Source organism: Grampus griseus (genome assembly GCF_964374135.1).
Source record: "Grampus griseus genome assembly, chromosome: 11".
NCBI lineage: Eukaryota > Metazoa > Chordata > Mammalia > Artiodactyla > Delphinidae > Grampus > Grampus griseus.
The window spans coordinates 34,829,050-34,844,476 of NC_139005.1; the positions used below are offsets into that span (position 1 = coordinate 34,829,050).

The 15,427-nt window shown below is 36.7% G+C and overlaps 1 protein-coding gene across 1 annotated transcript in view; it reads left to right on the forward strand.

Annotated features, from left to right (window-relative positions):
* IRAK4 (interleukin 1 receptor associated kinase 4) overlaps positions 1-9,240 on the forward strand; it is a 30,567-nt gene extending 21,327 nt beyond the window's left edge. The window contains exons 8-12 of the mRNA XM_082666713.1: positions 197-306; positions 3,700-3,883; positions 4,810-4,872; positions 7,253-7,411; positions 7,540-9,240. Of these exons, the coding sequence (XP_082522839.1) occupies positions 197-306; positions 3,700-3,883; positions 4,810-4,872; positions 7,253-7,411; positions 7,540-7,575 (552 nt within the window). The 3' untranslated portion in view covers positions 7,576-9,240. The remainder of the gene's footprint in view (positions 1-196; positions 307-3,699; positions 3,884-4,809; positions 4,873-7,252; positions 7,412-7,539) is intronic.
* The last annotated feature ends 6,187 nt before the right edge of the window (positions 9,241-15,427 follow it).

The following is a 15,427-nucleotide window of genomic DNA, read 5'->3' on the forward strand; positions in this document are numbered from 1 at the left end:
TTAAATAAGAAATACTAATCCCCATTTGATCTTATTTAGAGATTATTTTTTAACAACTTAAAAAGTGATATTTGTAAATTCTTAGCAATGTAATATAATTGTCAGTAGCTGCTTAGAAAAAATCTTATTGTATATTTTCATAGATTTTTTTTATCCTCCTCTTTTTTTTTAATTGGTTTGTTTCTTACTTCATAAGGATGATACTCCACCACTCTCTTGGTGCAAAAGATGCAAGATTGCTCAGGGTGCAGCTAATGGCCTCAGTTATTTACATGAAAACCATCATATTCATAGAGATATTAAAAGGTAAATGCTACCTTTACAAAGCTTTAGGAAAACTGTCTTAAAGAATAATTTTCTCTCACTCTTTCTATTCACTATTCACATGCACGTCTTAACCTGGAGCACTCCATGAAAGCTCTCCTCACTAAGGATGTCTGTAATCTGCCTTATTTCAAACCCAGTGACCTATTTCCAGCATTCATCCTAATTTACCTTTTAAAAAAGAATAGTATGTTTTTCTGTTCTTCTTGACCATTTTTGCTATGTCAAGATTATTTTCCTTCTTATTTTCTGGATCACTGCTCTTTTCTGAATCACTTTTATCCTCCACGGGTACATTTCAGTTATCTTTCTTGTTATGTATTTAGTTAGTTAACAAATATTAGTTGAACACTTACGACATGATAGGTACTGTAGATGGTATAGTTAGCAAAAGTAGCATTTGTAGCATCTGACAGCAATCAAATAATCACAAAATAATAACAGAACTTTAGTGTATAGTCTATAGTATTAGTATAAAGAAGAGTTCCCTGAGGAAATGATATTTAAGCTGAGATCCAAAGAATGAACAGGAAATAAGTAGGCACAATTTGAGGGCAGCCACAGAAAATGGGGAAAGAGCATTCTAGGAAGAAGGAACCACATATGTGAGACCAGTGTTGAAAGGGAACGTGGGAGCATGAAGAATTACAGGAAGTGAAATAAATGACTGAAGTGCGGAAATTCAAGGGGTGATTGATGTAAGATAAAATTATGGAAGTAGGCAGAGAGCTAAGCCCTGTAGGACCTAATAGACCAAAATAAGGACATTAATTTTATCACAGGTGTAATCAGATGCCATTGAAAATTGTAAGTAAGAATGTGGCACCACATTTAAGTTTTGAGAAGATCACTTTGACTTGAGTGTGGAGAACAGTTTGTAAGAAGGGGTAGCTTGGAGCCTATCATAGAAGGCTTGGTGGTAGCAGTTCATATGAAGAGACGTGAACAGATTTGAGAGCTTAAGATGGAAAGTCTTGCTGATTCTTGGCTGCAGGGGCATCAGGGAGAGTGACATATCAGGAGTGACACCAGGATTTATGGCTTCCAGAACTGAATTCTGGAATGACTGTGACATGATTCACTTATAGAGAAAGCACTGAAAGAGGACCAGGTTTGGGGTGGAAAATGTGAGTTCTCTTTTGTGCATGTTGTGTTAGAGGTTCCTTTAAGATATAGAAGTGAGTAGAGATGTTAATCAGTGTGATGTACATGTTGGAGCTGAAAGAAGTCTGAGCTGAAGACATCAATTTGTGTATTACTTGCATATGGGTGTTAATTGAAGAGCTATCATATGGTTGTCTTCACTTTAAGAGAGAACTAGATTAGGAAAAGTTCCCAAGATTTAGTACTGAGGAAATTCAAGACTTAATGGCCAAGTAGAAGAGAATGAGTCTAGAAAGGAATCTAAGAAAGTATTGCAAGTAAGCTGAAAACCAGGAGAGTGTGGTATCCCTGAGAACAAGGAAAGAGAGTTTCCCTAGAAGGACTAGTCAAAAGTGTCAATTGCTTTTTTAGAGGTCAGGATAAGGACTGAAAAATATGGCATTTAAAAAAAAATTTTTTAAGTGAGGCATTTGATTAGTGCCATGAAGGTCCTTAGTGACTTAATGGAGACCTACTTCCATGTAGTAATTGGGTCAGAATTCAGGTTGTAGTTGAGCAGAGAATGGGAGCGAGAGAACTGAGAGGTGAGTATAGACAGTCTGATAAGACGTTTAGCCCATGAAGAGGGATAACTGGAAATTAGTGTGTCATTCAGGAAGCTTTTTTTTTAAGATGGCAGAGACTAAAGCATGTTTTTGTGTCTATGGGAAGAAGGAGGTGATAGAACAGAAGAGAGAAATGAGATAATTTATAGCATAAGGTTCCTGAGAATGTAGAAGGGAGTCCAAGTAGAGGGACTAGCCTCAGGTAAGAGAAGAGACACCATCTCCCATCCCTTACACATTGGTGTATTCCAGTTGGTGTGTTCTTACCTCATCGTCTCTTTGGTTCATCCTACATATTCTTGCTGAGTGATATATTGACTTTAACTTCTACCTCTATGTGGGCAACTCTCAAATCGGTATCATTAGCCTCCAGTCCTATATTTTCAGTGTTTACAGACCAAATCACCCCACCAAGATGTCCCACGTAAGTCAACATGTCAGAAATCACTCATTCCTCTTCCAACACAAGTTCTTCCTTCTGTATTTCTTTCCTAATCAAATGAAGTCAGTATTCATCTTGTCTCCCAAGCTAAAGACTTTCTCATTCCGCATATCATACAAATTACAAAGTTCTATTGAGTGTGCCTCAAAATTTGCACCTCCTTTTTCTCCCCAGCCTTTATTTACACTCTATCTCTTGTTTGCTTTATTACAAACTTTCCTGGTCATCCTTTAACCAGTCTGTACCAGTTCTCATCTATGCAGTACTATACTGACAGGTTGTGGTCCTAAAAATCAAGTCTGATAACATCAGTTCCCTACTATGAACCCATTAGCTGGTATCCTGCTGCTCACAGGATAAAGTTCAAGCTCTCCTCATGTTCCACTGACACCAGTTTCTTCAAATTGATCATATGTTTTTTGTTTTCATCACTGTGTTCATGTTGCTCCATTTGTCTGAGATGCCTTTCTTTCCTTCTTTTAATCTCAACTTGTAACAGTCCTTCAAGACTATGCACTCTTTTCACCTTCTACTAGGAATTTTCTGCAGTTCTTCCAGACACATGGTTGTTCTCTCAGCATTTTGTGCCTAATATCACCATTATGAATACTTACTGGATTTTAAAAAATTATTCCTATACCTTTGTTACAGATAAGATTCGAAGATAGCCCCCATGCCCAGCCCTGAGCTTAAATACTATAAAACATTGGGGGTCCTCAATAAAGTTTTGTTGAATGAAAGTATGAGTGTAGGAGCACATGCATAAAATGAATGAATGAAGGTCTTTTAGCCATATTCTTTCCTCTTCAAAAGATTTCAGATAATACCCCCCAAGAAATGAAATAAATAATTAAGAAACTTTAGTTGAAAATTTGTTTTTAAATGAATTGGGATATTTTAGGAAAGGAATTAAGAAGGGTGCTTTAGGACACTTTGAGAGAAGTTACCTTGTAATAAATTATTTGTGAAATAATAAAAATATCTCTCACTAATATCAACAGCTTTATTTCACTTTTATTCTCCTTAGATTTTCCCTCAAGAAACAATAAGGAAAAGAAGACAATTTTATTTCTCTTTAGCTTTAATCTGAAATTCTCATTTGTTTACACAAATTTCAGGCTTTTATGATGAATATTATAAAGTGGGATACTGTATAAATACAAACATTCATACACCTACCTAAGGAACTATTTGATTTGCTTGAAAAGAAAAACTTTTTTTCAGTGCAAATATCTTACTAGACGAAGACTTTACAGCCAAAATATCTGACTTTGGGCTTGCACGGGCTTCTGAGAAGTTTGCCCAAACAGTCCTGACAAGCAGAATTGTGGGAACAACAGCTTATATGGCACCAGAAGCTTTGCGAGGAGAAATAACAGCCAAATCTGACATCTACAGCTTTGGTGTGGTAAGTTTCATATATATATATATGTACACACACACACACACACACACACACACACATACACACACATATAAAATAATATATATATAATTAGTAACAATAATCATTCTGGCTGTACTTGTGAAATTGAAATAGAATATTTTGAATACACCTGTGTTGCTTAGCTCTCTTACATAAAGATTAAAATTGTTCACTTTAACCTCTAGTTAAATGAGAAAGTTATAAAAACTACTCTGAATTTGTAAAACTTTTAAATTGATTTCTGAAATTACTGCAAGAAATAACTTTTTGCCACATGAATTAATATGAAACTTGAATTAATGCATAAAACAAATTGTGTCATACAGTATGCACTTTAATGTCATGTTTTAAAAATGAAATATTTTTTGAAGGAAATATGCTTTGGCATTTTCTGATCTACCAGTCTGTTCCTAATAACTTTTATTATGGTATGAGGAGTGGATGGGAGTGGTTGGAGAAATTGGGTGATTCTTTATCTTATTTATTCATATGTGTTTGATTTACGGATATTTATCTTCATAGTACTGTGAAGTTAAGGCACAGGGTTCTAGGATATGCCTGAGGTTTAGAAAATAATATTCTCCTAAGAACCAGAGAAAATTATTCTTGTGAAAAATCCTCTGCAAGACAGGAAAAGCAGTGTCCAGAACACATGTTGAGGGGGTGCTGATTGTTTAGTAAGTTGCCAGTAGAAAAGAACTGCTTGTGGGTATGGGTGGGATCCGAGGTGTCCGGGAAGAAAGAGTGGTCAGAAATGACCACAGCTCGTGTTCTTTCCGCTTTCATGCCTAAAAGGCATAATGCAGTGTGTGGAAATTGTTCATCAGATTTCATAATCAAGAGTTATGTTCCTTCTAGTTTCTATATGTTGTCTTGAGTCATATTAATGGATTTTACTTTCTTCTTAGGTTTTACTAGAAATAATAACTGGACTTCCAGCTGTGGATGAACACCGTGAACCTCAGTTATTGGTAATTGAAAGATTTCATTTTTTCCAGTCCTTTTCTGTATGCATTTAGAATCTAAATTTCTGTGGGTAAATTTGGTATCTAGAAATGTCATTTTCTATTGGCAGTCTTTCTGTTGGCAATTACGTAGTGGCATATGGAAAGAGCATCAAATATTTCTAATCTCAGCTCTGCCTTGAAATATTTGTGAAGCTTGGAAAAGACACATATATTCTATGTTCTAGTTTCTTTGTGTCTAAAATCACAATAGGGCTATATGATTTATGAGGTCTCCTCCAGTATATGTTTATTTTGTTACTTTCATGGTGATTACTAATAGCAGAGAGGAAAAGCAACATTTGCTTCCTTTGAAATTTATATCAGAATAGAATTGCTAATAAAATTATTTATCCATTTCTATTATGGAGTATTTTTTAATAAAGTTATCATAGAAAATTTTACCTGTGTGTTATATTAGGCATTCATTGACGATTACATAAATAGACTAACTGAATGCTAAAACTATAGGAAAATTATGCCATGCCTTTTTTTTCCTATATATTAAATTTTAAGCACTTGGAGAGTCTTCTAATAAAATTAAAGACTTACAGAAATACCTAGTACTATATATAAGTTTTTATTAAAATTAGTTAAATAACTACACTGACTTTATTCTAATTTATGTGTTCTAATGGAACAAGCCAGTGTGACAAATTCAGACAACATGTGTATACCAGATTATTCCCCTAGAATGAGGATTAGAAAGTCAAAAGGTATAATATATTTGCTCAAAGGCTTGGTGCCATACTTTTAAGAAATACCATAAGTATAATATCTCTATATTACAATATTGCTACAAGTGTCCCTTATAAAACTATATATTACAAAGCTTTCCATGGGTTCCTGGATATGTACTAATGAATATTACATGCTATATAGTATTTCACATTAAAATATATTTATAAAACATAGTTGTGAAAAGTTAATATTTTTGTAATATTTCATAATATTTTACAGTAGCACATAGTGAAATTTTGTCTTATCAAAGAAATAAAATCCTCTGTCCCATTGGTTCTTGGAGGTCAGGAAAGAAGCCTGGGCTGGAGTTACAATTTTTGAGCTGTTCGTGTACAGGCATGCCAAAGCTTTGTGTGTTGATTGGATTATACAGAGAAAGTGTGTAGGTGAAAAATATAGGAGGAAAAAATTACCGCAAAGTAGGGTTTTAAATGACAAATTTATTCTCTCATAGTTCTGGAAGCCAGAAGTCTGAAATAAAAATTTTGTCAGGGCTACATTCCCTCTGGAGACTCTAGGGGAGAGTCTTCCCTTGCCTCTTCCAGCTTCCAGGGGCTGTTGACATTCCTTGACTTGTATGCACATCCCTCCAATTTCTGCCTCTGTGATCACATTGTCTTCTCCTTTGTGTCTTTTTTTTTCTTCTTTCTGTCTCTTAAACAGATGCTTGTCATTGGATTTAGGGCCCACCTGGGTAATCCAGGATGATCTCATCTCAAAATGCTTAGCTTAATTACATCTGCAAAGACCTTTTCTCCAAATACAGTCACATTCACAGGTTCTGGGGATTAGGACTTGGACATATCTTTTGGGGGCTACCGCTCAACTCACTACACCATCCTAGTCCTCCACCTCTCTCCCGATTGATTATCTTTTCATCGTGGCCCTGCCCCCTTTCTCTTCCTTGCTCTTTCTCTTTGATTCAACAGTGTGAGTACACATAGAGAAGTGTGCCTGTGCAGGGGGGGGCTCTGCATTCAGAGGCTGGAATCGCATCATCAGAAGCACAGCAAAGAAGCAGACCTCCTTGTGCTGGCCGCCAGTAAATACTGCTGAGTACATGAGAGCAATTAGCTCAGTCACATAAATACAAAAACCAATAGGCGGGTTTCCCTGGTGGCACAGTGGTTGAGAGTCAGCCTGACAATGCAGGGGACACGGGTTCGTGCCCCGGTCCAGGAAGATCCCACATGCCGCGGAGCGGCTGGGCCTATGAGCCATGGCCGCTGAGCCTGTACGTCCAGAGCCTGTGCTCCGCAACGTGAGAGGCCACAACAGTGAGCGCCCCGCGTACCGCAAAAAAAAAAAAAAAGGCAAATGGCTGAAAGTTTCTAGGAGGGAGGTATATATGTATGCATAAGTAAGTAAGTAAATAAATAGAGTTTCTCCTAGATGTCTTCAATTCTTAATAAGGTTACAACGGTAGATAGTAAACTAAGAGTAAGTGTTATTATGATGTAGATTAAATAATTTAAATGTATTCTTTTATAATATAATTGATAATATAGGTTAATTATAATATTATTTATTTATAAATGCATTTATAAATTTATCTGATTTGTTTCCCTTTTATTTGACACTCAAAGTTTTAACATTTGTCTTAAAGCTGGATATTAAAGAAGAAATTGAAGATGAAGAAAAGACAATTGAAGATTATATTGATACAAAGATGAATGACATTGATCCCACTTCCATTGAAACTATGTACTCTGTTGCCAGTCAATGTCTGCATGAAAAGAAAAATAAAAGACCAGACATTAAGAAGGTAATTTTTTTTACATATATTTAAAAAGTGAAGGAGGTGGGGTTTGTCATTTTTTCCTAAGTGTACATTTCAAACCAACTATTTAATGTGGTTCTTTTGTTTTTTCTATCTTTCTTTCTTTATAAAAGGTTCAACAACTGCTGCAAGAAATCACAGCTTCTTAAAACTTTACTGGAATAGACTCTTGGGTTTTTATATACAGCTATCTAAATCATTTTTTAAACTAAGATTTTTTTGTAAGCATTCTTCTTTACCTTTGACAAGGCAGCATGATGAAGTGCAGTGGTTATTAAAGCTTGTGTAGAAGCCCCAATATATAGAACAAACAAAAGTAGAGCCACTGTAGCAACACTTAGCCCTACTTTCACTCTGAGGTCTTACTGTAATCCCTGAGATCTCCTTGGAACCTTACCAAACACAGTATGGAAACTCAGAATTAACAAAAAAGAGGACTGAACTATAGGGTGAAAAGACCCTGGGCTGAAGCCTGACTCCACTACTAATTTTCTGTAAAGCTTTGGGCAACCTCTTAGCTGCTTTGAACCTTGGTTTTTTCACCTGTAACGTTGGACTAATTATCTACTGTGCCTCTCTGACAGGTAGTCATGAAAATCAAGTGATGCAGAATATGTACAGGCACTTTGTAACTTGTAAAGTGATATAAAATTTAATGTTTACATAAATGATTATAAAATCCTATTACAGTCATTTGTTTATAGGGTCATGTTCACAGTGTGCTATTTTAAGCAATCATTCACCATAAGCCAGTTATGCCCTGATGATACTCCCATGATGATATGGCCATTGTTAGATTATGTTATATGGGAAATTTGAAAGCATTTTGCAGATGCAGTTACAGTCCCTCATCAGCTGACTTTGACTGTCAATAAGGAGATGCTGCTTTGGGGGCTGGACCTAATAAGGTGAGCTTAGAAGAGCTTACAAGAAGTCCGAGAGATTCTCCTGTAGGCCTTGAGGTAAGCTACCATGTTGTAGGAAGGCCACATTGGCTAAGATCTATGGGTGGCCTTTAGGAGATGAAAGCTACCTTCCAGCTATCAGCCAGCAAGACAAAATTGGAACCTTCGTTGTACAGCCTCAAGAAACTGAATTCTTCCAACAACCTAAATTAGCTTAAAAGAGTGCTCCAAACTTCAGATGATACCATAGCCCCCGCTGACACCTAAATTTCGGCCTTGTGAGAACCTCAGTAGCAAACATGGACTTCTGTGCCTGGACATGCAGAATTGTGAGATAATAAATAAGTTGCTATAAGCCACCAAGTTTGTGGTAATTTTTTATGCAGCAATAGAAAATGAATACAGATATTCTCATGATGATTCTCCAACAGGGATACCCCATCATGTTCACAGGTTCTGTCCACAATACCAAGTATCTGCAATTATTCATTCATTCAATAATCTTGGTATCATTAGTTCTTTCATTAACACACTCAAAACAAGAGTATGTAGAGTGAGCTATAGTAGAAGATGATCATCCTCTATATTGTACTGTTTAGACCTTCCTAAATGCTTTCTTGGGAAACAGAGATAGTATTGTTTTCAAATCACCTTTATAAACTAAGCATTTAAGCAAAAAACATTTGCTAGTTGAAAAGCAAAATAAATAAAATGACTTGGTCACATTAATCTCAACAGGAACTCACATAATTTGAGGCACAGTATGGCTTATAACCCTGAAAATAATAATGTTATTTTAAAATATAATGAGGGACTTCCGTGGTGGTCCAGTGGTTAAAACTCCATGCTCCCAATGCAGGGGACATGGGTTCGATCCCTGGTTGGGGAACTAAGATCCCTCATGCCCCGTGGCATGGCCAAATAAAATAAAATTATTAAAAAAAATTTTTTTAATAAAATATAATGGGGTTTCCCTGGTGGCGTGGGGCGGCCCATGAGTTAACTATTACTTGAAATAAAAGCATATATGTAAAATGCCATGGATGTAGCTGTGGTTATGGTCTGTGACCAAACCATATTAAAAATTTTTAAATGAGTAACCTGTTTCATTGATTTTGAAAATTTCACAGTATAATTTGGTAGATGTTTCCATTCCATCAAATGGAATTGATATCAGACTTTCCAAAATTAGGCATGGCTTCTCTCTCAGGATAAGACTGTACCTTAACTCTTTTGAGAGCCACAATACAGTCAGTCAATCCAAGATTCCAAAGCAAGATTCCACACGGTTTCATGCCTGATGGTGTGTGATGCATTGTGGACCCTTGAACTTGTGTGACTCACTTAACTCTAGGAATGAACAGCAGGGGGGTTGCCCTCAGCTTGCAGCTGAGCAGGACTTGACTAAAGTTCTGAGGACAATAATGTACAGGCTCTTTTCACTGTTTCCTCAAGGCAGAATTTAATGGCCTGTGGCATGGATCGAGAAAATATGAGAAATGATTAACAAGGACCTAGAAGAACTAAAAAACAAACAGTGATGGACAACACAATGAATGAAATGAAAAATACACTAGAAGGAATCAATAGCAAAATAACTGAGACAGAAGAATTAATAAGTGAGCTGGAAGACAGAATGGTGGAAATGACTGCCAAGGAGCAGAATAATTAAAAAAGAATGAAAACAGGGCTTCCCTGGTGGCACAGTGGTTGAGAGTCCGCCTGCCGATGTAGGGGACACGGGTTCGTGCCCCAGTCTGGGAGGATCCCAAATGCCACGGAGCGGCTGGGCCCGTGAGCCATGGCCACTGAGCCTGCACGTCCGGAGCCTGTGCTCCACAACGGGAGAGGCCACAACAGTGAGAGGCCCGCGTACAGCAAAAAAAAAAAAAAAAGAATGAAAAGAAATGAGGACAGTCTCAGAGGCCTCTGAGACAACATTAAATGAACCAACATTTGAATTATGTGTCCCAGAAGAAGAAGACAAAGAGAAAGGGTCTGAGAAAATATCTGATGAGATTACAGTCAAAAACCCCATAACATGGGAAAGGAAATAGCCATCCAAGCTCAGGAAGCACAGAGAGTCCCATACAGGATAAATGCAAGGAGAAACACACCAAAGCACATATTAATTAAACTAACAAAAATTAAATTCAAAGAAAAACATTGAAAGCAGCAAGGAAAAAGGAAAAAATAACATACAAGGGAATCCCCATAAAGTTATCAGCTGATCTTTCAGCAGAAACTCTGCAGGCCAGAAGGGAGTGGCAGGATATAATTAAAGGAATGAAAGGGAAAAACCTATAACCAAGATTACTCCACCCAGCAAGGATCTCATTCAGATCTGACAGAGAAATCAAAAGCTTTACAAGCAAGCAAAAGCTAAGAGAATTCAGCACCACCAAATCAGCCTTACAACAAATGCTAAAGGAACTTCTCTAGGTAGGAAACACAAGAGAAAAAAAAAAGACCTACAAAAACAAACCCAAAACAATAAAGAAAATGGTAATAGGAACATACATATCGATAATTACCTTAAATGCAAATGGCATAGATGTTCCAACCAACAGACACGGACTGATTGAATAGAAAGAAAAACAAGACTCATATATATGCTATCTCCAAGAGACCCACTTCAGACCTAGAGACACATATAGACTGAAAGTGAGGGGATGGAAGAATATATTCCATGCAAATGGAAATGAAAAGTAAGCTGGAGTAGCAATACTTATATCAGACAAAATAGACTTTAAAATAAAGACTGTTACAAGAGATAAGGAAGGACACTATGTAATGATCAAGGGATCAATCCAAACAGAAGATATAACAATTGTAAATATTTATGCACCCAACATAGGAGCACCTCAATACATAAGGCAAATGCTAACAGCCATAAAAGGGGAAATCGACCGTAACACAATCATAGTAGGGGACTTTAACACCCCATTTTCACCAATGGACAGATCATCCAAACTGAAAATATGTAAGAAAACAGAAGCTTTAAATGACATTAAACAAGATGCACTTAATTGATATTTGTAGGACATTCCATGCAAAAACAACAGAATACACTTTCTTCTCAAGTGCTCATGGAACATTCTCCAGGATAGATCACATCTTGGGTCACAAATCAAGCCTCGGTAAACTTAAGAAAATTTAAATTGTATCAAGCATATTTTCTGACCACAACCGTATGAAATTAGAAAGCAATTACAGGAAAAATAGTGTAAAAAACACAAACAGTGGGCTTCCCTGGTGGTGCAGTGGTTGAGAGTCTGCCTGCTGATGGAAGGGACACAGGTTCATGCCCCGGTCTGGGAAGATCCCACATGCCACGGAGCGGCTGGGCCCATGAGCCATGGCCACTGAGCCTGCACGTCCAGAGCCTGTGCTCCACAACAGGAGAGGCCACAACAGTGAGAGGCCTGCGTACCGCAAAAAAAAAAAAAAAAAAGCAAACAATAAAAAACACAAACATATGGAGACTAAACAATATGCTACTAAATAACAAAGAGATCACTCAAGAAATCAAAGAGGAAATCAAAAACACATAGAAACAAATGACAATGAGAACACATGACCCAAAACCTATGGGATGCACCAAAAGCAGTCCTAAGAAACTTGACAGCAAATTAATCCTACCTCAAGAAAAAAGAAAAATCTCAAACAACCTAACCTTACACCTAAAGCGACTGGAGAAAGAACAAACAAAACCCAAAGCTAGTAGAAGTAAAGAAATCACAAAAATCAGAGCAGAAATAAATGAAATAGAAGTGAAGAAAACAGTAGCAAAAATTAATGAAACTAAAAGCTGGTTCTTTGAAAAGATAAACAAAATAGGTAAACCTTTAGCCAGACTCATCAAGAAAAAGAGGGAGAGGACTCAAATCAGTAAAATTAGAAATTAAAAAGGAGAAGTTACAACTGACACCACAGAAATACAAAAAATCATAAGAGACTACTACAAGCAACTCTATGCCAATAAAATGGACAACCTGGAAGAAATGGAAAAATTTTAAGAAAGGTGCAACCTTCCAAGACTGAACCAGGAAGAAATAGAAAATATGAACAGACTAATCACAAGTAATGCAATTGAAACTGCGATTAAAAATCTTCCAAAACGGGCTTCCCTGGTGGCGCAGTGGTTGAGAGTCCGCCTGCCGATGCAGGGGACACGGGTTCATGCCCCGGTCCGGGAAGATTCCACATGCCATGGAGTGGCTGGGCCCATGAGCCATGGCCGCTGAGCCTGCACATCCAGAGCATTTACAGGTTCCAGAAAATAGGACAAATCTCAATGAATTTCAAAATATTTAAATCGTACAAAGCATGTATTCCAACCACAGGAGAATGAAATTAGAAATTAATAACAGAAGGAAATTTGGGGAATTCACCAATATGTGTAAATTAAACAAAACACTCTTAAATAGCCAATGAGTAAAGAAGGAATCATGAGGCAAATTATAAAATACTTTGAGAGGAATGAAAAACACACAACAAAACTCATGCAGCAAAAGCAGTGCCCAAAGTAGACACAAAAATTTCCCCCCAGAATTCTAGCAAGCTGAATCCAGCAACATATAAATAGGATTACATACCAAAACCAAGTAGAATGTATCCCAGAAATGCAAAGTTGGTTCAGCATACAAAAATCAGTGACTATAAAACACCATTTAAATAGAATAAAAGACAAAACCCACATGATTACATCAATAGAGAAAGCATTTGACAAAATCCAACACTCACCAATTAAGAATAGAAGGTAACTTAACTTCCTCAATCTGATAAAGGCCATCTAAAACAAAATAAAACAAACACCCCCTCCCCCCCATTAGTATCATATAGAATAGCCAAGAATAGCCAAAATATTATTTAAAAAAGAAGTACAAAGTTGAGGACTCACATTTCCCAGTTATGAAAATACAGTAATCAAAACAGTGTGATGCTGGCATAAGGACAGACATATAGATCAATGACATAGAATTGAAAGTCCAGAACTAAACTCTTACATATATGGTCAATCGTTTGCCAAGACCATTCCATGGAGGAAAGAATGGTTTTTTCAATAGATGGTGCTGGGACAATTGGATATCTACCTGGAAAAGAATGAGTAGGACCCTTACCTCACATCATATACAAAAATTAACTCAAAATGGGTGAAATACCTAAAGGTAAGAGCTAAAATTACAAAACTCTTAAAAGAAAACAGGTGTAAATATTTGTGACCCTGGATTAGGCAACTGTTTCTTAAATCTGACACCAAGAGTACAGAAAAAACAGAAAGAAAAAAAAGGATAAATTGGACTTCACCAAAATTCTAAACTTTTGTGTATCAAAGGACGTCACCCAAGAAAGTGAAAAGACAATCAATAGAATGGCATATGTGAAAATAATATGTGATTAGAATCTACTATCCAGAATATACAAAACACTCTTACAGGCAATAATAAAAATAATTTCAAAATAGGCAAAGGATTTGAATAGAAATTTCTCCAAGGAAGATATACAAATGGCCAATAAGCACATGAAAAGGTGCTCAGCAGCATTAGTCATTAGGGAAATACAAATCAAAACCACAATGAGATACCCCTATAGCTATTACAAATATTGGTGAGGATGTGGGGAAATTGGGAACTTTGTACATTGCTGATGGGAATATAAATGGTGCAGCCATTGTGGAAAATAGATTGGTAGCTCTTCACAAAGTTAAACATAGAATTACCAATGACACAGCAATTCCACTCCTGGGTGTGTATCCAAAAGAACTGAACACAGGTACTAAAAAAATACGTGTACACATCTGTTCATAGCTTCTCCCAGAACTGGCAAATGGTCCCAAGGAAGTAGTAGCCCTACATACTGGGTTCATCGCTTTGGATTTATGTTTTCTCCCATATCTTGGTTCTATATTTCATCACTACCTTAGTAGCACACTGATGCCTTTGAGCAGAATTTTTCCCCTAGTTTTCCTCAGGGAAAGGTTTGATCTGAATTACCCGATATTTTCCTAGTTTAAGTAGAATAATATTGATTCTATCCTGGATACTCTTCTTTCTAGACCTTTGTATCTTATCTACTTATGGAGTTTCAAATATCATCCATAGGCATATGGATAGATTCTTGTAGTTCTCATCTTTAGCCAACCAGTCTGAAATATATACCTTTCTCCCAAACAACTGCACTTCCTGGAATTTCTTGAACATGACATCTGTGTATCTGGGCATATGGTCGTCCATCTTTCTATTCCGCTTTGAATGCTCTTCCCTCTGCTGTTCACCCGGCAAACTCATAACAGTTTTTTAAAATTCAATGCTGGTATCCACTCCACAGTCTTTTCTGATTCCCCATGCAGAAGTAGGTGCCTCTCCTCTGTGTTCCCACAGTATCCCAAGAATAATTAATAATAATAATGTTATGTACATTAATTTATAAACTTATAATTTTAAAAAATTATATGTTGCACTGTTTTTATTAAATAATTTAAGGACTATTAAAAATGCTTCCCCTATATTAACTTATCTCTCATAACAATCCTATGAATCTGATGACATTATTATTCACATTTTATAAATGAGGAAATTGAAGTGAAGTAACTTGCCCAAGATTATGCAGCTATTAAATTGCAGAGCTGGAATTTTAACTCAGGCATCTGACATCAGCCTGTAAACCTTTACTATGCTCTCTGTCATCATATTGATCATAATCATCTTCTCTGTCATTTGCTGGGCTAACTGTTAATGCCAAGCATTATGTTAAAGGGCATGATCACATTTTAGAGCTCTATAATGTAGGTCCCATTTTTTTCTTATTGAGGAAATTGATGCCCCCAAATTTAAGTAACTTCTCCCTTATGTTCATTGTGTTAGATTGCAATTCTCCACTCTTCCCTAGATCCATGCCCTTTACAATATGGTTTTGTAATTCTTCCCATCAAGAGGTAAATTTCATTTTCCTAGTCCTTATATCCAGAATGGCCTTGTAATTTGCTGTGGTCAACAGACTGCAGGAAAAGTGACGTTTCAGTTCCAAGCCTGGGCCTCCAGAGCCCCTGTGCACCACTTTTCACTTTCTCTGTCATGGGACGCTGCCACTGCCA